Source organism: Bufo bufo, chromosome 9 (assembly GCF_905171765.1).
Source record: "Bufo bufo chromosome 9, aBufBuf1.1, whole genome shotgun sequence".
NCBI lineage: Eukaryota > Metazoa > Chordata > Amphibia > Anura > Bufonidae > Bufo > Bufo bufo.
In genome coordinates, this window is record NC_053397.1 from 68,492,147 (window position 1) to 68,519,414 (window position 27,268).

The 27,268-nt window shown below is 42.9% G+C and overlaps 1 protein-coding gene across 3 annotated transcripts in view; it reads right to left on the reverse strand.

Annotated features, from left to right (window-relative positions):
• LOC120978546 (flavin-containing monooxygenase 5-like) overlaps window positions 1-27,268 on the reverse strand; it is an 87,241-nt gene that overhangs the window by 27,489 nt on the left and 32,484 nt on the right. The window contains exons 1-5 of one of the 3 annotated variants that reach the window (XM_040406749.1): window positions 16,570-16,580; window positions 9,590-9,593; window positions 5,394-5,573; window positions 2,979-3,167; window positions 451-613 (exon numbers count right to left, since the gene is read on the reverse strand). In XM_040406749.1, the coding sequence (XP_040262683.1) occupies window positions 451-613; window positions 2,979-3,167; window positions 5,394-5,525 (484 nt within the window). In that variant the 5' untranslated portion in view covers window positions 5,526-5,573; window positions 9,590-9,593; window positions 16,570-16,580. Of the gene's footprint in view, window positions 1-450; window positions 614-2,978; window positions 3,168-5,393; window positions 5,574-9,589; window positions 9,594-16,569; window positions 16,581-27,268 lie in introns of those variants that run through there. The other 2 variants (XM_040406748.1, XM_040406750.1) reach the window with 2 other exon arrangements.

The window sequence follows — 27,268 nt, forward strand, 5'->3', positions numbered from 1 at the left end:
TAAGACTATTTATAAAGACAGAAAAAAAAAGTTCAAGACCCTAATAGTCTACACTTAGATCTTCTTGATTTATGTGTATCATGTCTAAATTATATTGTGTCTGTTATATGATTATATGATATTTTTAATAGAAAGAAAAAAGTTCAAAAAATGTGACATTAATTACAAAAATGTTGCTTATCCTGCTAAAACTATTGCCAATAGGAAAGGGTTGATTTCATAGGCAGATTGAGTTGACATACAGCACTAGTAATGCAAAATTCACAACTACATTTCCTTTGTATAAATTATCTTTGGATAATCCAATATCTATCCAACTTATTGGCGTAATATTCGAAACACCAGCATCAGCACCTAGTTTTGGACAGTTGCCACCTCACTAACATTATTAACCTCTATACAACTCATTAACACAACCCTGTAAAACAATATACTGGGTTGACACTGTACCTGGAAAGGAATGAAGTGGTAGGTTTGGAGATGTGTGATGACCAACACACACCAGAATGGCATCAAAGACATGTGTCTCTTGTTTTCCATTATGTTCCGTAGTAACATCCCACTGACCAGTAGTTGCAAAATCTGGACGTTTCTTAACACTGCAAACGGATGTCTAGTAAAGGAAGATAAAAAAAAATACACCCACAATAAATTACATAGAATATGGTTTCACTGGGTGACCTTCTAAACTCTCCACAATTTAGATCCCACTTAGCACCATAAGCTTCTTCATTTAGTCCAGGGGTACTCAAGTACTTTTTGTAAAGTTCCACCTACCTGGGTCTGCTTCTGGGTGAAGGTCCAAGGCGCAAAACATTTTTTTACAGAGGAACAACAGTGGTGTGTACTGCTCTACGGCAATTTTTCCCCACAATTTCCTTAGGGCCCCAACACAATAAGAATGTTCCCTTAGTGCCCCTCAGACAATATGATGCCCTTTTAGTGTCCCGCACAGAGTATGATGCCCCATCTCACAATATGATGCCTCCATAGTGCCTCCTTGCAGAATTTGATGTCCTCTTAGTAACTCCCTTCACAGTATGATGGCCCTTTAGTGCCTCCTCTCACAATATGATACCCCCTTAGTACCTCCCCTAACCATATAATGCCCCTTTTAGTGTCTCCTCTCACAGCATGATGCCCCCTTTGTGCCTCCTCACAATATGATTCTCCTTTAGTGCCTCCCCTCGCCATATGATGCCTTGCTTAATGTCCCCATGCAGTATGATCCTTTTCTGAACCCCCATAGAATGATGCGTGCAATGTGATGATGTCATCATGCCCCCTGTGCTGAGCCACAGACAGCACAGTGCGGCGCAGACCCTCGCTCTATGCTGTGTTGCCTGTGGTTGAGTGCAGCAGGCATGATGACATTATCGCATCGTGCTTGCCGACACCAAATCACCGGTGGCAGGTGAACAGTGAAGCAGAGAGCCGACGACTTCCCCCAGGGCACAGATACAGTTGAGAGGAGGGGTCCGGACATCTGGCCACAACGGCCTGAACTCAGACCCCGATCCACCAGTTGAGTACCCTTGCTTTAGTCCTTCCATTTTATTTCATACCCCACACCCCCATCCCCTAGGGACAAGACTGTTTTCATCTGGTATATCTAACGACATCTATGTGAATATAATTTTTATTTTATTTTTTCAGTATTTTTATTTAAATAGGTTTTCTGTGAGTTAAGAATTGATGACCTATCAATATCAGGTGGGGAGTCCAACTTCCACTAATCAGCTGTTTGAAGGGGCCACAGTACTCAGACACTGGATGGTGTTATGACCCAGTGCAGTACTAGCATTCAGAATGTAAGTAGACCAGAGAGTGAGGAACAGTGAATAATGTTAACCATGCTCATCACTCCCTAGGTCTCCTTTACAAATGACTGCCTCTATGACTAATGAACTGATGGTAGAGATCATTGGTTAGAAAGTTAAGTTCTGCAACATTGCAAAAATTGCTTTCAATACACTATGTAGCAAAGTGGTGCCCTTGGCAGTCACCTACTTTTGCCTACTTCTGGTCCTGGCCCTTCTGAATGACTAAAACAAACAGAGAGTATATTCCTTTATTCTACCATTTGGCAGGGTTTTAAGCCCCCAGGTCCTTACAAAGAAACCCCATTGTCTTTTTAAATTTCAATAGAAAGATAGATTGAATTTTTTTTGGTAGAGTAATTGCTTTGGATGCAAAAGTCATTGTACCGCTCCCATATGCTAACAAAATAGAGTAAATCAATGTCCAATAAAAGGATGCCACCAGATATCAGGCAGCTATCCTATAAGTCAATGTTCGACCCTTTAAATAGGCCATGAGACATGACTCGAATATTAAATAAGCCAGCACCTTACCTGCAGACAGCTGTTTCGTGATTGCTCCTCATCAGTGCATAGCAGAGAGTACTGGCTTAGGGTTTTTTCACACTTGCGTTAAACTTTTCCGGTATTGAGTTCCGTCCTAGGGGCTCAATACCAGAAAAAAAACGGATCAGTTTTATCCTAATGCATTCTGAATGGAGAGCAATCCGTTCAGTATGCATAAGGATGTCTTCAGTTCAGTCACTGCTGCGGTATTTTCTCCATCCAAAATTCCGGAACACTTGCCGGAATGTCGGACCCGGCATTATTTTCCATTGAAATGCATTAATGCCGGATCCGGCCCCAAGTGTTCTGGAAAAACACTCCGTCTACAAATGATATCCGTTTGCATACAGCTTGCCGGCGACGGAACTGCCTTCCGGAATCCAACAACGCAAGTGTGAAAGTAGCCTTAACTGGGTGAGGGGCCTAAGTCAGGATTTGGGGGTTACTATCTCTCCTTTGCCAAAATGTCCAAAAATGATCACTTTGAAATATATACTAGAGACTGTGTTTGGCTTTTTCTATCTAAGGTTTTGGTATAGGGTTGCCAATGGTTCGTAAATTGCTCGACAGTCCATAAAAGTAGGTAATTCTTATTGCAACTGATATTATTACCTTGAACTTGATATATTTCTTAAGTTGAAAGTGGTTTATATATTGATAGAAGTATTCCAGCACTTTAGAGTTATGCATGTAGTTTGGATAATCTTCAGGTATAGGATAATCACTGTACGTCATCATTTCCTTTGATGTATTGATAATAACTGAATTGTAAATGCTGGCTCTGCTTTCTTCAGGATCTTTCTGGAATGGAAAATATTCACATATCTGCTCAGTCAAATGTTCAGATCTGCAATACCACTGCTTCTAATGGACTTGGCAATCGTGTGTTCTTTGGAGTATTCTCCAGGCATGGTAGAACCCAGATCAGCTCTAACAGTGACTGCTGCCACCACAGAAGTTGTTTTTCTCTGTAACTGGGGTTCCTATGGAGACCTAGTTTACAAATGGCAATTTCAGCCTGGAAAAATCCCTACACCGAAAAAATAAATAAGATTATAATGATACTATTAAAAACGTTGTACTCCATGGTATTGTGCTAAGGTGCCCTCAAACATGGTGGTAAAATCCTCACTGAAATCTGCACATGCAATATCTTTAGGTTCATGTGGATGTTTGCATGGTGAATTGTTTGGTGCAGATCTTATTGTGGATTTTTAAGCAGATGTCAGTGTAGATTATGTCATCCCTTTGCAATCCATGGAAAAATTGGGCTTCACAAAAATCTGCAACAAATTGGGGTAAATTTATTATGAGGGTAATATTTGAAGTGAGTATTGAGTGAGTCTGTGTTGGTGAGCTTTTAAAAAAATTGATATAAAAGTGGATTTTAATTTAAGTTCTTGGTGCTGAAATTGTCCTATTTATCTGCAAGTCACCCTGCTGACCTGACACTCTCCTTGCACCGGACATTGTTCTCCTCCTGCAGCTGGTTAGCCTCTACATTCTCCGTGTGGCGAGCTGATATTCATCTTTTTTATTTGTTTACTCTATATTGATAGGACATGCCATACATAGGTAGGTTCGATAGGTTCAGCTCTAAAAAATAGGGCACCATCGTGAATGGGGAGCAAGCTGGACTTTCATGGCTTTCTATATTTACTGCAATTGAACCACCGAAAATAGCTGAAGTCCCATAGTGGTGATTGGAGAGGTGGACATCCATTTACTGATATGGGACTTCAGAAAATAGCCAAGCACGAGTAATGCTGCCCATTCACAACGAGGTCCAATTCTTAGGATAAGCAGGGTTCCAGAGGTGGGACCTGCACCTATCAGACATTTATTGTATATCCTTATCATTATAGCAAAAATGTACAGATAGGAATACCCCTTTACAGTATATTCCATTAGATTCCTATGTACAGGGCAGAGTATTGGTTTTTTCATTTCTAACTTACTGTTTTGTGACTTTAGTAGGTTCTGTGGCACTCTGTTTATAGATGGTGCTTCTGGCAAGTTTACCAACCCATCTGGACATACCAAAGTAGATCATAGCATTCCAAAAATGATACAGTACTTGGTGTATTTGTTTTAATAATTACAAGGCAAAATCATGTCTTTGACACTTTGACTATACAATGACCGTTTTAAAAAAAACTTTGCCAAAGAAATAAAAGAAAGTAACCAGAAATGTCGCTCTGGAAAGTGAGTCTTCTCCAAGACTAACCACTGTTTCTGAAGTCATAATCCCTTCCATCTGTCTCTCTTATCCAAATGTACAGTATGTTAGCAAGCAGCAGGTGACACATGAAATAAAGTAGGACTGAAAGATCGGACTGTACAGGGTCTGTTTGTAGTCTGTAATCATGGAGACACATAAGTCTGCAGTAGATCTGTACATTTAGAACATAAAGTTGTTTTTTTCTATTTTAGATAGATTGGAGCAAAAAAAAAGAAAAAAGAAATGGTTGCAAAGGTCAACCTAACCTTTAAACTGTCTGGTTTGAATCACTAAAATTCTGAAAACATGAAATACCTCTAGCATCACATGGAGTTGTGATAAAATTGTAGCATCATTGCAACCGTGATATAGCCTCAATATTTTCCCAATGTTTCAGACCTTTTTTATACACATCCATTTCCATAAGCACAGTTTTTTGTCTGTCAGAGTCCCGGCACTCATCCCGGAAACAGGCCCGGTCTCTGCTGAGTCCCATTATAGTCAATGGGGCCTGGAGGTGCTCCAGCTGTTTCCTGAACAGCCTGCTGGAAGGGTTTAAAGCTAGTGTGAAATTAGCCTTACAAAACTAAAAGGGCATGAAGCCTAAACCAGAGAAAGGGAGACACTTAAGTTTATGATGGTTCAAAACGGTTGGATACGAGACAATCCCTTCTAAACTAAAATTATTTTCCATTTGTCTTGGTTTTAATGGCTGTTATGTCAATGTAACATTGATGTATGTAATGTACCTCATTAAGGGAATCAATAGCATATCACCAGTAAAAGAAAATGATGTATGAAAGTACCTTGAACCTCCAGAGTCCTCCAATATCGTCACTCCGTTCAAAGCATGTTGGCTCTAAACCTTCATCCAAACAGGTTTTAATTGCAGGTAGTCCACTGGCACCGGCACCAATCACAGCAACTTTCTTACCCATGGTGGTGTGCTGAGTTTAGCTTGACAGAAGACAACACTGTTAGGAAAGTTAGAACATCATCTTAGGTAATGCTACTACTGAGATTTTAGTCATCCCATTTATGGATCTCTAAAATATTTTTGGTAAGAACATTCCAACTAATTTTGTTGCTAGTCTCCAGGATAATTTGACCAATGTAGAAAGGGGAAAGGAAAATACTCTCATGACTGATAATTAGAGAAAAGTGAATTTCTCAAAAATGTTATTCAGCTGGTTCGCAGAACTTTTCGAAAAAATTTGGTTCAATCCGAATTTATTTGTGGCAAATCGTGTTAAAAACGGCTATTTCCTGACTGCAGAGAGCTTTTCTAGTAGTGTAGAACACTGTGCCTTGCAGTAACACGCATAGGGAGTCTGCTGTGGTTGTAAAACAATACTGTGAGTCAGTATGACATGCAGATAACAGGCGTCGCTCTTAGAATCACTGTACACTTCACTTATTTGGGCAGTTACAGGGCCAAAACTGACCAAATAACTCAAGTGTGAACTCAGCCTTACAGGTCAAAGTTAGCGTCAAGAAGAAGCGCACTCCTTTTACACCATCGGCAGCTGATTCCACATAGATGTCTACAGAACCTGTTCTATTAAACGCTGGGTGTCAGCAGTAAGTTTGTGTTGTTGTCACTGATTATTTTGCCCTTGCTCTGATCTGTCAGAACAATAACCCCCAAAAAACGGATCCTGTCTGTGGAGCATCCGCCTTCACTCGGTCAGCATTTGGTCAGTGATCCATAGCAGTATTGCTAAAGCCCAAAAAAACAGGTGTGGATCCAAAACAGAGAGGACACGTGAATGGAATATTTGCATGTCTTCTGTGTTTTGTACCCACTCCATTTCATGCAGGACTTACAGCTGTTACATAGACAGGATCTGTTGTGCGTCTCATTTTTCCTTCCTTCTGACAGATCAGAAGAAGGGTCAAGTAAATGATGATGTCAGCCAGGCCGAAAGGCAAAATAGTGGCCCAGTCATTAAGTGGGGAGGGTGGGAACAGCATTAGAAGTCCACAGAGTAGCCCTATGACATAGTGGTGAGGTGGAACCAGCATGAAGAGACCACAGAGTGGCCCAATGACAGAGTCTGGAGGTGGCATCAACAACAGGAGGAGGCCACAGGGTGGCACAATGACAGATTGTAGAGGTGACGGCAGCATCAGGAGGAGGCCACAGAGTGGCACAATGACAGAGTGTGGAGGTGGCGGCAGCAGCAGCATCAGGATGAGGCCACAGGGTGGCACAATGACAGTGTGGATGTGGCAGCAGCATCAGGTTTCAACAGAGTGGCACAGTGACGGAGTGTGGAGGTGGCGGCAGCAGCATCAGGAGGAGGCCACAGGGTGGCACAATGACAGAGTGTGGAGGTGGCTGCAGCAGCAGCATCAGGGGGAGGCCACAGGGTGGCACAATGACAGTGTGGAGGTAGCAGCAGCATCAGGAAACCAAAGAGTGGCACAATGACAGAGTGTGGAGGTGGAAGCATCAGCATCAGGAGTCCACAAAGTGGCAAGGTGACATAGTTTGGAGGTGGCAGCAGCATCAGGAGACCACAGAGTGGCAAGGTGACATAGTGTGGAGGTGGCAGCAGCATCAGGAGACAACAGAGTGGCAAGGTTACATCGTGTGGAGGTGGCAGCAGCATTAGGAGACCACAGAGTGGCAAGGTGACATAGTGTGGAGGTGGAAGCAGCATCAGGGGATGACAGAGTGGCAAGGTGACATAATGTGGAGGTGACAGCAGCATCAGGAGAACACAGAGTGGCAATGTGACAGTGTGGAGGTAGCATCAGCATCAGGAGACCACAGAGTGACCCGGTGAGAGAGTGGGGAGGTGGGTGGCAATACCAGTACCAGCTGAAGATGGTGGGTGAAAGAAAGAGCACTTGGCATCAGATGTGTGGCATCAGGCAGGTGGCAGCACCAGAATAGTAGCTGAAGCAGGTAGCCACGAGAAACTGATCTTTTTTGTCACAAAGTGTTGGTGTGGCACCATGGATGATCTAGTCTGATGCATCAGGCATTGGTGGGTGGAAATCTTGGCTGATTCATCTTGACAAAGGTTAGTTTCTCCACATTTTGGGTGGAAAGGCAAGTTCTTCTTGGGGTAACTATGCCCCCTGCCGCACAAAACACCCGCTCTGATGCCACACTACTGGCCAGGCAGGACAGCTTTTCCAGGGCAAACTCTGCCAGTTACGGCCACAAATCCAGTTTGGCTGCTCTGTATTCCAGCGGATCTTCAATGTGGGGTGGCAGGGTGCTGTCCAAGTATGCCACCACCTGGTCGTTCAGGTCCTGCTCAAGGTCTAGCTGCGGCTGGTGCGTAGTTTCTTAACTAGGCGGGTGAATAAAGCTGCTCATTAGCGACTCTAGACTCAAGTTGCTGCTGATGGAGCTGGAACTGCTCCTACCCCTTCACCCTGCCACAGCAGCCATGGCAGAGCATCGGGAGCGTGGAGGGCACCCCGGTCAGTCCTGCGAGAGGATGGACGATGGTGCAGATAGGCAGGACCAACTGACTACATAGGATGTCTCTATAGTAGTTCAGTTTGTCCTCCCTCTCAGCGGGTGTAAAAAAAGGCCCCTATTTTAGACCGGTATCGAGGGTCCAACAAGGTGCAAAGCCAGAAGTCACCCCTCTACCGAATGGTGATAATTCGGCTGGCACTACGCAAGCAAGTGAGCATGCATTGGGCCATTTGTGTAAATGACTCGGAGGGACTCCCTGCCTCCATCTCCACTGCATACTGTGTCTGGGTCCTTTCCCTAGTTTTCTTAATCGCCCTGTAGCTCCTCTAGCTGCTCTTGCTCCTCCTCTCCTGTTACCTGTACAGAAAAACAACCCATTTGGCTACACATTGCTTGTGCTCCAATGTCCTCCTCCAGTTCAGCCCCCACAGGGCTCATGTGGCCGTGAGATCTAGGTGCCACATCTCCCGTCCCCTGACCAGCCAGATTTACCAGCATCTGTTCCACAACATGAAGCAGTGTAATGACGTTGTTCATCCCGTAGTCCTGGCGACTGAAAAATAACGTGGCCTCCTCAAAGGGCCTGAGCAAATGGCAAGTGTCATGCATGAGCTGCCACTGGCTGACATCAAAGTTACACAGGGGAGTATTCCTATCTGCTTGGATCATCAAGAAATCGTTTATGGCCTTTCTCTGTTCGTATAGTTGGTCGAACATACAGTATGGAGGGTGGAATTCCAATGGGTGGAAATGTCGCATATCAGCCTATGTTGGGGGATGCCATTCTGCCGCTGCAGCTCAAGGAGGGTGTGCTTTGCGGTGTATGAGATACTGAAGTGCATGCAAAGTTTCCTGGCAATTTTTAGGATGTCTTGCAGGAACTGCTTGACAACCAGATTGAACACGTGTGCCATGCAGGGCGCATGGCTCAGCCCTCCTTGACGCAGCACCGACACCATTTTCTTCCTATTTTCATAACCATGGTTCCGATTTTGAGTTGTCGTGGCGATTGCGAAAGACAGGGTTAAATTTCTTGATGAAGGACATGGAGCAGTTCCTCTCCTGTGTGACTCCATTCGCTCAGGCAACTAAGGTGCAGAACAGCGTGACACCACCGTGCCCTGCACATGTGGTATGCTGGAGGGGCACTGTGAATTGTCCCTGCACTGGAGGCTGAGGACACGGTGGAGGATGAGGAGGCAGAGGTGGACATTGTCGCAGGACCAAAGGCGTGAGAACATGGAGGCGGAAGCAGCGTCAGCTGGCCAAGTTGCTGGTGTGGCTGTGCAGGAACCACATTCACCCAGTGGGCTGTAAAGAATACGTATTGTCCCTGACCGTATTTACAGCTCCACACGTTGGCGCTGCCGTGCACTTTGGCAGACACCGACAGGCGCAAGGACTGGCCCACCTTCTGTTCTACATGTGTGTGCAGGGATGGTATTGCCTTTTTGGCAATGAAATGACGGCTTGGGACTCTCCATCTCGGCTCGGCACAAGCCATCAGTTCTGTGAAAGGTGCAGAGTCCACCACTTGGAAAGGGAGGGACTGCAGCACCAGCAACTTGGCCAGGAGCACATTCAGCTTCTGCGCCGTTGGATGAGTGCACGCATACTGTTGTCTCTTGGCAATCGCTTTGGTGATTGATTGCTGATGGAATGACTGACTAGGAGGAGGAGCAGGAGCATCAGGACCAACAGATGATGGGAAAGACAGACAGCTCCTTTCGGCTGAGGTGGTGGAGCCTTGACTGCCTGAAATCGGGTGCGTGCCACTGAGTGATGCAGCCATTGCTGTGGCAGACTGCACCACCACATCAGAGCCACTGTTCTCCCAGGCCACTTTATGGTGATGCTGCATATGTTGACGCAGGGCCGTGGTGCCCACATTGGCACCCTGGCCACACTTCACCTTCTGCCCACAGATTCTACAAATGGCCATGTTCACCTCCTCCGGCGGCTTAACAAAAAACTGCCACACCGCAAAGTAGGTGATTTTACCCCCAACACTCCGCACAGACTGATTGCTACCACTGCTGATTCCGTGAACCCCTACTTTCCGGTGCAGGTAGGCTCCTGCGAAGCGAATGGTCTACCCTGGGCATGTTTGGCTCCCGACCTTCCACTGCTGCCACCCTGCTGACTCCCGGCCACACTAGCGACTTGCTGGCTCCAACGCTGCCTCACGGGCAAGCTGCCACCCTCTTCTCCTGATGATGATGATGAAGCCCCTAATTCACCCGGCTCCCATGTGCGATCAGCTACATCATCATCATCGAGTACTGTCGGCATGTCACCGATGTCCTCCTCAACGGTCTCTGGGTCAGTAGCCTGACCGCTCGCAACACCAGCTCCCATGCCACTCTCCTCATCACTACTTGCCCACCTAGTAGAGGAAGCCACATCTTGGCTGGCCAGTAGCTGCTGACTGTCCTCTAGTAGCTTGTCCTCGCTGTATAGTGGAGCTGAGCCCACAGCATATAATACTTGTCTGGCTGAGGGAACAGAAAAGGACAGAGGCAGGTTGAGAACAGGTGAGAGCACAGGGCATGCTCCCAGGCCATGCCAACTAAGGGTTGTGTCTGACGAACTCACCGACTTTTGCCTGGGGGTGTCTGATTTCACTTGGGACAAAGTGGATGACCGAGTCAACCATTCAAGAACCGCTGGGTTGCTGGTCAAGACACGACACCTAGATGACACCGGGAGCTTAGGCCACTCGCTACGACTCCTGCTGCCATGTCCCCTTAGGCTACTTTCACACTTGCGGCAGAGAGATCCGGCAAGCAGTTCCGTCGCCGGAACTGCCTGCCGGATCAGGCAAAATGTATGCTAACTGATGGCATTAGTAAGACTGATCAGGATCCTGATCAGTCTTAAAAATGCCTGATCAGTCGAAAAAATGCATTGAAATGCCGGATCCGTCTTTCCGGTGTCATCCGGCAAAAACGGATCCGGCATTTATTTTTTCACCTTTTTTTCAGTCTGCGCATGCGCATACCGGAAGGACGGATCCGGCATTCCGGTATTCTGAATGCCGGATCCGGCACTAATACGTTCCTATGGGAAAAAATGCCTGATCCGGCATTCAGGCAAGTCTTCAGTTTTTTTAGCCGGAGATAAAACCGTAGCATGCTACGGTTTTCTCTTTTGCCTGATCAGTCAAAACGACTGAACTGAAGAAATCCTGATGCAAACTGAACGGATTACTCTCCATTCAGAATGCATGGGGACATACCTGATCAGTTCTTTTCCGGTATAGAGCCCCTGTGACGGAACTCTATGCCGGAAAAGAACAACGCAAGTGTGAAAGTAGCCTTACTCTGCTGCGACCTGTGCCAAAAACATTTAGGCTTCTGACACTCCACGGTGCAGGGCCTGGCACTTCTCTGTCTGACATACTGTTACATCAAATAAATAAATAAAAAGGAAATTAAAACACCCCAAAAAAGTCAGTAATTTTCTTACTTCACCACACAAGCCATTTTTCTTTCCACTAATACACGCTGTGGGGTTTCAATCTGGTAGATAGGGTAAGCGGAGGCAGTACAGAGGCGAAAAACAAGTTCTTAATGCAAAAACTTCAGTGTTTTATTCACACTTGAGGCAAATGCACAAAACAATGCGTCACTTTTCAGTCTTGGTGTTTACTTCACACACAATGGAAAGTACAACTTGTTGTTACTGCACACAAATTGGAATGTTCATATAAGAACAGTCACCTTGATGTCAGTTCTGCCTCCAGCAGTCCACGGCAGGCTTTAGGGGGCCTGTTTCCTTGGCCCATGGGTCTCAGCCCTCCAACCTGGCACCAAGCCTCAGATCCCAACACAGAGATCCTGCTGCTGAGCCCAGCTGCCTATTTAAGGACAGCCAGGTGCTGCCAAAAAACCAGACCGGCAATAAAAATTCAGTCCGGTATTTGACCCCACCTGGCTACAAATCAGCCCAGCAGCTCACGCTGTGAGGAAAATACCTGTTTTCCCAGACCATTCCCCTCATTGTGTCACAACGCCAAAGAAGGCTTTAGAACATATAACTGCATCGCTGAACGGCAAATAATATATATTATTTTGCCACCAATACACGCCAAAAATGGCTTTAGAACATATAACTACACCACTGAACGGCAAATAATATGTATTTTTTGTCACTAATACACGGCAAAAAGGGCTTTAGAACATATAACTGCATCGCTGAACGGCAAATAATATAAATTTTTTGCCACTAATGCACGCCAAAAAGAGCCTTAGAACATATAACTGCAGCGCTGAACGGCAAATAATATATATTTTTGTGCCACTAATACACGCCAAATAGGGCTTTAGAACATATAACTGCACCACTGAACGGCAAATAATATATATATTTTTTTCCCACTAATACACGCCAAAAAGGGCTGTAATTTTCTCACTTTACCACACAACGGCTAATAAGCCCTTTTTTCCCACTAATACAAGACAAAGAATGCTTTAGAACATATAACTGCACCGCACAAGGGAAAATAAGACGTAGAAATATTTCCTTTTGTAATAAACCCTGTTAATGACTGTATCAAACAGCACTTGCATCCCAATAACAAGAACAGTTTGCTGGAATTACAGAGCTGTATAATGGCAGCATGGATCCCCAGTCAGTGCAGCCAGGTGTAATAGGATTGTTCCTATTACCCAGGCTGTAAACTTCCCTACTGAACCCTGGTTTGCTTCAATACTGTGGAATGATTCCTCCCTATCCTTTCCCTGAACTTCTATACAGCAAAATAAAAGTTTTAAAGTCTTTTCTTATGTTGATCTTGTTAAAGACTATTTGCTATGTGTAACTTTTGACTAACTAGGTCCATGGTAATGGTAAAGGCCATCTTTCTAGAAGATAAAATCAACTTGCGTGTCAGAAATGGCAATTTGATCATTCGCTCTTAGGCCTCTTTCACACTGGCTAGTTTTCCACACGGGTGCAATGCGTGAGGTGAACGCATTGCACCCGCACTGAATCTGGACCCATTCATTTCTATGGGGCTGTGCACACGAGCGGTGATTTTCACACATCACTTGTGCATTGCGTGAAAATCGCAGCATGCTCTATATTGCGCGTTTTTTCACGCGACACATCCGCATCCTATCCGGCCCTCACACACGATGCCCAAGTGAAAGAGGCCTTAGGCCCCTTTTACACGAGCGAGTTTTCCGCGCGGGGGCAATGCATGACGTAAATGCATAGCACCCGCACTGAATCAAGACCGATTCATTTCAATGGGTCTGTGCACATGAGCGTTTTTTTCACGCATCAGTTCTGCGTTGCGTGAAAAACGCAGCATGTTCTATATTCTGCGTTTTTCACGCAGTCCTGGCCCCATTGAAGTGAATGGGGCTTTAGTGAAAAACGCATTTCATTCGCAAGCAAGTGCGGATGCAATGCGTTTTTCACTGATGGTTGCTAAGAGATGTTGTTTGTAAACCTTCAGTGAAAAACGCGTGAAAAACGCATCAAAACGCATTGCACCCGCGTGGAAAAAACTGAACAACTGAATGCAATCGCAGACAAAACTGAGTGAACTTGCTTGCAAAATGGTGCGAGTTTCACTGAACGCACTCTGAACGCATCCGGAGCCAATCCGTTACGCTCGTGTGAAAGAGGCCTTAGAAGAACCTCAATAGAGTACTCACAATAAGGGTCCATTCACACGTCCGTTTTTTCTTTCCTGATCTGTTCCGTTTTTTCAGGAACAGATCTGGACCAGATCTGGACCCATTCATTTTCAATGGGTCCTGAAAAAAATCAGACATTGAGCTGTCCGTTTTTTTCCAGGACCCATTGAAAATGAATGGGTCCAGATCTGGTCCAGATCTGTTCCTGAAAAAACGGAACAGATCAGGAAAGAAAAAACGGACGTGTGAATGGACCCTAAGGCCCCTTTCACACGAGCGAGTTTTCCGCATGGGTGCAATGCGTGACGTGAACGCATAGCACCCGCACTGAATCCTGACCCATTTATTTCAATGGGTCTGTGTACATGAGCTTTGGTTTTCACGCATCACTTGTGCGTTGCGTGAAAATCGCAGCATGTTCTATATTCAGTGTTTTCCACGCAACGCAGGCCCCATAGAAATAAATGGGGCTGTGTGAAAATCGCATTGCATCCGCAAGCAAGTGCGGGTGCGATGCATTTGCTAGGAGATGTTGTTTGTAAACCTTCAGTTATTTATCACACGGGTGAAAAACGCATCAAAACCTATTGCACCCCCGCAGAAAAAACTGAACAACTGAACGCAATCGCAGACAAAACTGACTGAACTTGCTTGCAGAATGGTGCGAGTTTCACTGAACGCACCCTGAACGCATCCGGAGCCAATCCGTCACACTCGTGTGAAAGAGGCCTAACGGTGCATGCGCAATAATAAGATGGTCTCACAATACCAGTAGCCATCTTTGTCTGCCCTCATTGTAATGACTACAATCTATAAGCACAGTAAAGCTATTCCTTGAGCCACAATAACGAAAATATGATGAATGAATCTGGTTTGTCTGTAGGGGTCAAACCGATTCGTTCTTCATTATTGACAACCTGTCCTCAGGATAGACAATAAATTAATTTGAATGGAACTGGAAGCACAGCTCCATTAAAAGTGTAGTAGCCATGATGGTCTATTGCAGCTAAGCTCCCATTTAAAGGGTTTCTATCACTTCGTTTCACCTATTTAGCTTTCAGACACTAGCGATCCGCTAGTGTCTGCTTTATCTAACCATCCTAATATAAGAGCTTATTGTCCTGCCGTTTAGCTAAAAAAATAACTTATATAGATATGCAAATGAGCCTCTAGGTGCTATGGGGGCGTGATTAGCACCTAGAGGCTCCGTCTACCTTAACAAACTGCCGCCGCCCAGCGCGTCCCTCCAGCCCGCCCATCTCCTCCGGAATGCGATGCTCCTCGTATTCGGCGCATGCGCAGTGAATGTCTGATCGCTTCCCTGCTCAGACATCTCCACTGCGCCTGCGCCGATGACATCATAGTGCTCCGAGGAACAGGCGCAGTGGAGATGTCTGAGCAGGGAAGCGATCAGACATTCACTGCGCATGCGCAGAACAGAGACGCGCACGGAGAGGATCGCTTCAGCTGGAGATGGGCGGGCTGGAGGGACGCGCTGGGCGGCGGCAGTTTGTGAAGGTAGACGGAGCCTCTAGGTGCTAATCACGCCCCCATAGCACCTAGAGGCTCATTTGCATATCTATATAAGTTATTTTTTTAGCTAAACGGCAGGACAATAAGCTCTTATATTAGGATGGTTAGATAAAGCAGACACTAGCGGATCGCTAGTGTCTGAAAGCTAAATAGGTGAAACGAAGTGATAGAAACCCTTTAAGTGAATAGGAGCTGAGCTGCAGTAACCTGGCACAGCCACCACACTTTGAGTGGAGCTGTGTTTCCTGTTCCATTCAAAGTGCTAGTTCTAACGCCAGAGGCTGCAAGGAACACTGGATCGGTGAGGGTGCTGTATGTCAGACCCTCACCAATTGGATATTAGTAACCTATCTTGAGGATAGGTCATCAATATAAGGAGCCTGGAAAACCCCTTTAAAGGGCTTCTGTCAGCCCACTAAACCGTTTTTTTTTGTTTTTTTTTTGTTTACTAATAATCCCCACACTGTGAGCTCTGCATACATAAGCTAAATAATTATTTTGGTTCAGTAGAATTTGATAAAAAGCTATTTTTAAAATATGCAAATTACCTCCGATCCTAATGACGCCCCCTCCGCATTGTGATTGACAGGGCCAGGGAACCGAATTTATATATATAAATATACATAGAGTAATTCAGATGTATTATCATAAAGATACATATAGAAAGAGTCGTGATAGATAGGCAGAGATGGACAGGCAGAGATGGACAGGCAGAGATGGACAGGCAGAGATGGTCAGGCAGAGATGGACAGGCAGAGATGGACAGGCAGAGATGGTCAGGCAGAGATGGACAGGCAGAGATGGACAGGCAGAGATGGTCAGGCAGAGATGGACAGGCAGAGATGGACACGCAGAGATGGAGACGCAGAGATGGACAGGCAGACATGGACACGGAGAGATGGACACGCAGACATGGACATGCAGACATGGACACGCAGAGATGGACAGGCAGAGATAGACAGGCAACAACCGTGGCAACAATCAAGAGGAGCTGGGCGGGCACAACACTGGACCTGGGCGGAATACAGGGTGAGTGGACGGAGCCTCTAGGTGCTGATTTTACGCCCAAATAGCACCTAGAGGCTCATTAGCATATAATAAAAGTGCTTTTTTAACAAAAACGGCTGCAGGGACTAACGTTATAAACATACTGTTATGTAGTTCTGACAGCGCATTGCTAATGTCAGTCAGCTACATAACAGTATTTCTGGTGATAGAAACCCTTTAAGTGTATTAGTAGAACACGCATCCTCAAAATGACTACTAGCAGAAGTTTTAAAACTACTTTTATCAGCATGACCAGACAGCCTAGAGCTATCACACAACGGCAAGGCTTGGTAAGATTTATAATGTTCTAACATCTTGATCTACTCCAATTTGTTGATGAATATATTAGAGGATATATTTAAACAAAAAAAATACATCAAAGATTACTATTTATATAAAATCCAAATAGAAATATAATAAATCTATATAAAAAAAAATTTAATCAGCCTCAGTCACTGATGGAGAGTGGTAATTGATCTGACGATTGAAGTGTTCCATGTCAATCATTATTATACGCAATACCAGGCATGCTCTACCTGCGGCTCTCCAGCTGTTGAAAAACTACAACTCCCATAATTCCATGACAGCCTACAGCTTCCAACACCGTTTTAAGATAGTCCGCACTAATCTTTTCAAATATTGTTAACCTTTTTAAACATTGTCATATTTTATATATAATCATTTCTTATAATATAATAAAATTGCTTGTGATATTATATTTAAAAGTATGTTTTAGACCGACAGTCTGTGCCTCCACATATGTATAGCCTATAGATAACGATATACATATTTCAACACTATTTTATATTTTATATCTTATATTTTTTATAAAAATGCATATTATAATTGTATATTTCTTATTTTATGTTGATTTTTATTTTTAGTCAAATAGTATGTTATGATGTAAAATCAACGAAAAACAATATAATTTATACTCCTACATACAAAGGACAACAAAACGCATATGCATTGGGAAAAACCGCATCTGCGTTTTGTAAAGCATGAAACCGCATTGCTAACGCACATAAAAAAATTGTATAATAAATTTGAGAAATGCTAGACAATATGATTTGCTGAAAATATAGTTGAAAATCGAAATATGCCAGACAATATGATTACTAAAGTTGAGTTATGCCAGATAACATGACTACTTAGAATGATGGCAAAAACAACATCTGAAAACACTCTTCTGTATAAAAAGAACAATTATCTGGACTACTCCATGCCAGGATTTATGTATGACCAGATCCACTACCACATTTTCGTTCCATCTTATTTTAAGGGATGTTGGGTATAAAAGGAGGATTAAACCCCTCTGACAGACCACCACTGAGGAAGGGGCCAGGAAAGGACCCCGAAACGCGTTTGGTTTCTGTACACTTTGGACATCAGCTGATGAACATTTATGAGACCCTAACATCCCGACAATTGGATTCTAATTTTGGCGGAACAGTGACACCGCGCAAATGCGAACGAAGTAAGACGCCTTGATAATTACCAACTAGGTCCAGGCTTGCAACATCGGTGAAAAGCTATCAAGAAATCTCTCATGCTGAGAGCTACATGACCACCTTGAGCAAGCGACTAGACCCAGGTACTGCCTAATCTGATTCAGTGAGCCTCGTGGGACGCCACGGTTATACTCACAACAGACGGCATATAACAGGTGCATTCCTATTCCTAGACTGTACGTTGATTTGTTTCTATACAAGCGAATCTATCTCTTTAAATACAGGAACATTTATCCGCTTTTATCATCGGACACTATACCTGGCATATTTCTTCACTGGACTGTGCAGTGGTTCATCGAATATATACCGAATACTTATCGAATATATAACCACTTCTACATTTTATACTGTTTTTTATATCATCTATATTACTATATTTGCCCTTTTTTATCTCTTTTTAGCATTGTTTATGTTATATTATTGTATCTATGTAGGTGCTATTATTACATTTTAATTCGTTATTTGGGTACTACATCATTTTATATTAGTATTGTATTTTATATTTTATTGCATTATAATTTCAGAACTATTTATTAATATTCCACCAATAAATTACTCTTACATTATATATACTTGTTCTTGGTCTTCACTTGGTCCAGCTGGCGAGTGCTCAGTCTTTCTACATACATATACTACAATCCCTTTTATGACTGGGTGAGTCATAGTAGACTTAGCAGCACCCACTTCCACAGCTGTGTACAGAGTGAGCCACCGTACTTTAAGTGTATTCCTATTGATTTTTTTCACCCATTTGGTGAGCTCCTCTGCATCTAGCTATGGACATCTGGAACCATATGGAGACCAAACGTCAAAAAGTTGAACAATTTAACTTTGATTCTAGGGAAGAAAGAACAAATACAGACCAAACCACAACAGAAGTTTTTAGAGAGCTTGAGACCCTTCTCCATAAACAACTAAGACAAAGATGGGAAATTAGATCCCTCACTCAATTTATGGAGAAAGGTTACATTCCTAAAGGCCTTACATTTTCAAAAATCCCAGCACAGGATCTTGTTAATATTGATTTCTCCAAAGAATGGGATAAATTCTTCTTTGATCAGTCAGTGGCACTGATCCAACTTATTATTAAGAGGAGAACCCAAATATTGGAGGAAACTATGATTAACATTACTAGAGTAAAGGACATTATAGATAAATTCCCAATTAATGAGGAATATAATGTCTGGCAAGAAAGACTGTGCAAAAGTATGGACAAATTAGAACACGACATTATAGATAAAAAATTCAATAAATTTATTAATTATGACAGAAAAAAAACTTACCATTCACAAACCCAATTTGTAGGAAACGTATCATCCCCAGATACGCACTTCAACACAAAAGATCTAAAATTAACTAACACCAATGTAAATCACCACACACAGGACACTATAAAAGTGAAGCCTAATATCCCCACTTCTAATAGATATGAGGCTCTAATGAATGATCATTTTTTAGACCGTACACCACCACACCACAGAGCACGGACGAGACACCACCACAAAGACACCAGACACTCACCGAACAGGTCACATTACTCCCCCCCACCCAGTTCACATCCATACAATTTGAGGAACCGACAGGAGAACACAATTTGGGATCACAGAACTCGTCGAGACACATCACCCCAGAGACACAACGAATACCAAGAACACAATTGGTCACCAGAGAGACAACAACAGAAAACCCACAAAAAACACACATATCAAACAGGAAGAGGAAAACACGGAGAAGTCAACGAAAGGGAGCACAATCACAACAGGAAACACAATTAGAGCAAGATGCCATAATTAATTTAAGCAATGTCAAACTAATCGACTCTCAGATTAAACTTCTGAATAGAGGTCTTAAATTTGCCCCTACCCCTAAAATAAATAAATTTGATATATATATAGGAATTGAAAAATATATTCGAAAATTATGTCTTAAAAAATATTTTCTCAAAAATCCGATTGCCCCAAATCTAGAGGACAACCTGAGATATAGGCATACAGATTTAAGACCAAAGTCTCTAAAATACCCTAGACAAGAAATTAGTATTGAAATGAACACATTCAGAAAAAATGTAGAACAGGAATTAAGGTCACTAAAAATTAAAAATATGAGACCTAACCTTTCCAATTTGGAAGTCCAAGCAATAGAAAATCTGCAATCGATGGAAAATATCACAATACGCCCCGCCGATAAAGGCGGGGCTATTGTGATTATGAACACTGAAGCATATACTAATGAATGTAGGAGACAGTTAACGGATACGAAGACCTACATAAAATTAAATGCAGACCCCATAGATGATTTTAAAAATATTTTAAAAAATTACTGTAATAAAGGCACAGACAATAAAATCCTATCAGATCACGAAACCAAATTTATTTTAGATACACAATGTAGACTCCCAGTCTTTTATTGCTTACCTAAAGTGCACAAAAACCCAATTAACCCACCGGGCCGCCCTATTATTTCGGGCATTGGCTCCCTAACGGCAAACCTCTCTCAGTATATAGACAACCTACTTCAACCGGTTGTGAAAAATACTAGGTCTTACATCAAGGATACAACACAAATTGTAAATATTATTGAAAAATTAAAATATGACCCTCAATGGATCCTAGGTACCCTAGATGTACAGACACTATATACATCAATTGACCATGCACAAGGGGTATTAGCGATGAAAAATCAACTTAAAAATAGCAAAATGTTCCATAATGAACAAATTGAGTTTATAGCGGAGGGAGTAGAATTAATTTTAAAACATAATTATTTTTTCTTCGATACGGACTATTATCTACAAATCACCGGAACAGCGATGGGCACCAGGTTCGCCCCCAGCTATGCCAATTTATTTATGGCTGAGTGGGAAACATTAAATATAGACCACAAGCTGGGGTCGGACCTGGTGCTATGGTATCGCTATATCGATGACGTGATTTTTATTTGGAGGGGAAGTGAAACCACATTGAATTCCTTTTTGGATCAAATTAATACAAATGAACTGAATCTTCGCTTCTCCTCCAACACTAGTAAGACGCATCTAGAATTTTTGGATCTCAACATTAAAGTCGAACAGAACAGATTATTGTGTTCTACATACCAAAAACCGACAGCCAGAAACAGTTTTATTCTGTATTCTAGCTGTCATTTACCTAGGTGGCTACTCAACATCCCTAGTAGTCAATTTAGACGTCTAAAAAGGAACTGTACTCATAATGAAACCTTTGAACAAGAAGCAGAGATTTTAAAATCACAGTTTGTAGATAAAAAATACCCAATAAAATGCATTGAAGAATCACTAAACAAAATCAAAAGACTGGACAGACAGACGTTCTTTGATAAAACCCCTAAAGATAATCTGATAGAAAAAGAAAAAATGCCAGGATTAGAACGCACAAACATAGTTCTCCCTTTAAACACACAATATAAAAAAATTGAAAAAATTTTTAAACAAACACTGGCACTTTATTCAGAAAGACAAGACAATTGGAGCACTATTACCAAGTAAACCAACTATAATCTATACAAAGGCCCCGAACTTGGGTTTAAAAATTGCCCCTACGGTAAAATCTAGCATCCCTATTTCGGACCCTTCACTACAGGGATGGCTCCATCTAAAAGGTTTTTTCAGATGTAATACTTGTCCAAACTGTAAAAAGACACGTTTTAATAAAAAAACAATGAATGTCATATCCACCTCCAATGGTTTTAAACATGAAATACAAGACTTTTTACCTTGTAACAGTAAAAATGTAATTTATATTCTTCAGTGCCCGTGTAACAAACAGTACATAGGACGCACAAAAAGAACTTTAAAAAAAAGAATTTCTGAACACTTTTACAAAATTAGGGGTGGATCGGACAAACATACAGTGTCGAGACATTTTAAATTGCACCATGACCAGGACCCAAGCTGCCTTTCTTTTGCTGGTATTGAAAAAGTTAGACCTCATTGGAGAGGAGGGGACAACATTAAACACATGTCCCGCGTTGAGACACGGTTTATATATAATTTCGACTCAATTATACCCATGGGCTTGAATGCCGAATCTGAACTGTTCGGCTTTCTATAACACATTCCCGTGGGGGTGGTGGCCCCCCTCCCGATGTGGCCCAGAGGTGGAATTAATACCCACTCTGGTCCGCCTCTGGTGGGCAGCCACCATTCTTTTACTCTCCTCTCCGGTGACTCTACAATTAAGTAATAGGGATCATGAAATACAGCTTCCAACACCGTTTTAAGATAGTCCGCACTAATCTTTTCAAATATTGTTAACCTTTTTAAACATTGTCATATTTTATATATAATCATTTCTTATAATATAATAAAATTGCTTGTGATATTATATTTAAAAGTATGTTTTAGACCGACAGTCTGTGCCTCCACATATGTATAGCCTATAGATAACGATATACATATTTCAACACTATTTTATATTTTATATCTTATATTTTTTATAAAAATGCATATTATAATTGTATATTTCTTATTTTATGTTGATTTTTATTTTTATTTTTAGTCAAATAGTATGTTATGATGTAAAATCAACGAAAAACAATATAATTTATACTCCTACATACAAAGGACAACAAAACGCATATGCATTGGGAAAAACCGCATCTGCGTTTTGTAAAGCATGAAACCGCATTGCTAACGCAAATAAAAAAATTGTATAATAAATTTGAGAAATGCTAGACAATATGATTTGCTGAAAATATTGTTGAAAATCGAAATATGCCAGACAATATGATTACTAAAGTTGAGTTATGCCAGATAACATGACTACTTAGAATGATGGCAAAAACAACATCTGAAAACACTCTTCTGTATAAAAAGAACAATTATCTGGACTACTCCATGCCAGGATTTATGTATGACCAGATCCACTACCACATTTTCGTTCCATCTTATTTTAAGGGATGTTGGGTATAAAAGGAGGATTAAACCCCTCTGACAGACCACCACTGAGGAAGGGGCCAGGAAAGGACCCCGAAACGCGTTTGGTTTCTGTACACTTTGGACATCAGCTGATGAACATTTATGAGACCCTAACATCCCGACAATTGGATTCTAATTTTGGCGGAACAGTGACACCGCGCAAATGCGAACGAAGTAAGACGCCTTGATAATTACCAACTAGGTCCAGGCTTGCAACATCGGTGAAAAGCTATCAAGAAATCTCTCATGCTGAGAGCTACATGACCACCTTGAGCAAGCGACTAGACCCAGGTACTGCCTAATCTGATTCAGTGAGCCTCGTGGGACGCCACGGTTATACTCACAACAGACGGCATATAACAGGTGCATTCCTATTCCTAGACTGTACGTTGATTTGTTTCTATACAAGCGAATCTATCTCTTTAAATACAGGAACATTTATCCGCTTTTATCATCGGACACTATACCTGGCATATTTCTTCACTGGACTGTGCAGTGGTTCATCGAATATATACCGAATACTTATCGAATATATAACCACTTCTACATTTTATACTGTTTTTTATATCATCTATATTACTATATTTGCCCTTTTTTATCTCTTTTTAGCATTGTTTATGTTATATTATTGTATCTATGTAGGTGCTATTATTACATTTTAATTCGTTATTTGGGTACTACATCATTTTATATTAGTATTGTATTTTATATTTTATTGCATTATAATTTCAGAGCTATTTATTAATATTCCACCAATAAATTACTCTTACATTATATATACTTGTTCTTGGTCTTCACTTGGTCCAGCTGGCGAGTGCTCAGTCTTTCTACATACATATACTACAATCCCTTTTATGACTGGGTGAGTCATAGTAGACTTAGCAGCACCCACTTCCACAGCTGTGTACAGAGTGAGCCACCATACTTTAAGTGTATTCCAAGTGTTCATGTTATACTGCAGGCTATGTGTACTATCCGAATCCAATGATAACATAATACTGTTTGCTTGGCGTTTTCTGAATGGATATTGAAAGATAAAATGGTAATAACATCTCAGACAATGTGGGAATATAGCTGGAATATATACGCACCTATTAAAATTATTGTTAAAAACATCATTAATGAAAGACCAAAAAAAATAAAAAATTTCATATACAATATTGCTTTGATCAATAATACATTGTTTTTTTTTTACCTGTGTAATGTAGATTTTGTGTAGGTAGTCGATGTAAAAAATCACATATATCTCAGAGAATATCAACCTCTAATGATAAATAAAACAATAAATTAAAACATAAATTAGATTATTTTATAATCAAAATGTTAAAACAATTTTGAACAATTATTTAATTATACTAAATATTTTTACAAAAGTTTATTTGGAATTATTTTTATGAATATTTGTATATTTTTGTCTATCTAACTCTGTCTATGTATCTCTGCCTATCTCTCTACCTATGTATCTGTCTATCTATTTATGTATCTCTGTTTATGTATGTCTGTCTATGTATGTCTGTCTGTAACGAACCCTGTTAGTAGTAGAGTCTGGTTTACCTTAATGGAAAAGCACACAGTGAATATAGTCCTCCGCAGGTTAGCTAGATTCCCAAGTTATAATCGCCAGCAATCTCAGCGGTATCACTCCCACACACAACACAGGTACCAAAACAACAGCAGAAACGTGATGAGGGCTGTAAGAAGACTGTCTGTTTATTGACCCAAACTTGTATTTATACTGTACCCCCAGAAAAAAAGGGGAGGGGGGCTTCCTAGAGGGAGGCAACATACAACCAATAGTACTAAATTAACTATCTCTAAAGAATAAAGCCACGAATATTAACCAATAGACTAATTACATGGTACAATTACAGGCCACACAATACGCATACCTTCACAGGTCTCCTCCTTTGTCTGCCAGAAGATAATTAGTCTAGACACTGTCTAAACTAACTATCTCCAGACAATAAAGCCACGAAAAAAAAAAAATAGACTAATTACAAGGTACAATTACAGGCCACACAGTACGCATATCTTCACACTCTCTATGTATCTGTGTCTATGAATCTCTGCCTATGAATCTCTGCCTATAAATCTCTGCCTATAAATCTCTGCCTATGAATCTCTGCCTATGTATCTCTGAATATGTATCTCTGACTATGTATATCTGCCTGTCCATCTCTGCCTGTCCATCTCTGCCTGTCCATGTCTGCCTATCCATGTCTGCGTGTCCATGTCTGCGTATCCATGTCTGCGTATCCATCTCCCCGTGTCCATGTCTGCCTGTCCATGTCTGCCTGTCCATCTCTGCGTCTCCATCTCTGCGTCTCCATCTCTGCGTCTCCATCTCTGCGTCTCCATCTCTGCGTCTCCATCTCTGCGTCTCCATCGCTGCGTCTCCATCTCTGCGTCTCCATCTCTGCGTCTCCATCTCTGCATCTCCATCTCTGCGTGTCCATCTCTGCGTGTCCATGTCTGCCTGTCCATCTCTGCCTGTCCATCTCTGCCTGTCCATGTCTGCCTGTCCCTCTCTGCCTGTCCCTCTCTGCCTGTCCATGTCTGTGTATCCATGTCTGCCTGTCCCTCTCTGCCTGTCCATCTCTGCCTGTCTATCTCTGCCTGTCCATGTCTGCGTGTCCATGTCTGCCTGTCCCTCTCTGCCTGTCCATCTCTCTGTGTCCATCTCTGCCGGTCCATCTCTGCCTGTCCATCTCTGCGTGTCCATGTCTGCGTGTCCATGTCTGCCTGTCCATCTCTGCCTGTCCATCTCTGCCTGTCCATGTCTGCGTGTCCATGTCTGCCTGTCCCTCTCTGCCTGTCTATCTCTGCCTGTCCATGTCTGCGTGTCCATGTCTGCCTGTCCCTCTTCCTGTCCATCTCTGCCGGTCCATCTCTGCCTGTCCATGTCTGCGTGTCCATGTCTGCCTGTCCCTCTCTGCCTGTCCATCTCTGCCTGTCCATCTCTGCGTCTCCATCTCTGCCTCTCCATCTCTGCCTGTCTATCTCTCCGTGTCCATCTCTCCGTGTCCATGTCTGCCTGTCCATCTCTGCGTCTCCATCTCTACGTCTCCATCTCTGCGTGTCCATGTCTGCGTGTCCATGTCTGCCTGTCCATCTCTGCCTAACTATCTCTGCCTGTCCATGTCTGCCTGTCCATGTCTGCCTGTCCATGTCTGCCTGTCCATCTCTGCCTATCCATCTGTGCCTATCTATCACGACTCTTTCTATATGTATCTTTATGATAATATATCTGAATTACTCTATGTATATTTATATATATACACTGCTCAAAAAAATAAAGGGAACACTTAAACAACACAATGTAACTCCAAGTCAATCACACTTCTGTGAAATCAAACTGTCCACTTAGGAAGCAACACTGAGTGACAATCAATTCCACATGCTGTTGTGCAATTGGGATAGACAACAGGTGGAAATTATAGGCAATTAGCAAGACACCCCCAATAAAGGAATGGTTCTGCAGGTGGTGATCACAGACCACTTCTCAGTTCCTATGCTTCCTGGCTGATGTTTTGGTCACTTTTGAATGCTGGCGGTGCTTTCACTCTAGTGGTAGCATGAGACGGAGTCTACAACCCACACAAGTGGCTCAGGTAGTGCAGCTTATCCAGGATGGCACATCAATGCGAGCTGTGGCAAGAAGGTTTGCTGTGTCTGTCAGTGTAGTGTCCAGAGCATGGAGGCGCTACCAGGAGACAGGCCAGTACATCAGGAGAAGTGGAGGAGGCCATAGGAGGGCAACAACCCAGCAGCAGGACCGCTACCTCCGCCTTTGTGCAAGGAGGAACAGGAGGAGCACTGCCAGAGCCCTGCAAAATGACCTCCAGCAGGCCACAAATGTGAATGTGTCTGCTCAAACGGTCAGAAACAGACTCCATGAGGGTGAAATGAGGGCCCGACGTCCACAGGTGGGGGTTGTGCTTACAGCCCAACACCGTGCAAGACGTTTGGCATTTGCCAGAGAACACCAAGATTGGCAAATTCGCCACTGGCGCCCTGTGCTCTTCACAGATGAAAGCAGGTTCACACTGAGCACATGTGACAGACGTGACAGAGTCTGGAGACGCCGTGGAGAATGTTCTGCTGCCTGCAACATCCTCCAGCAATGCCAGCATGACCGTTTTGGCATTGGGTCAGTAATGGTGTGGGGTGGCATTTCTTTGGAGGGCCGCACAGCCCTCCATGTGCTCGCCAGAGGTAGCCTGACTGCCATTAGGTACCGAGATGAGATCCTCAGACCCCTTGTGAGACCATATGCTGGTGCGGTTGGCCCTGGGTTCCTCCTAATGCAAGACAATGCTAGACCTCATGTGGCTGGAGTGTGTCAGCAGTTCCTGCAAGATGAAGGCATTGATGCTATGGACTGGCCTGCTTATTCCCCAGACCTGAATCCAATTGAGCACATCTGGGACATCATGTCTCGCTCTATCCACCAACGTCACGTTGCACCACAGACTGTCCAGGAGTTGGCAGATGCTTTAGTCCAGGTCTGGGAGGAGATCCCTCAGGAGACCGTCCGCCACCTCATCAGGAGCATGCACAGGCGTTG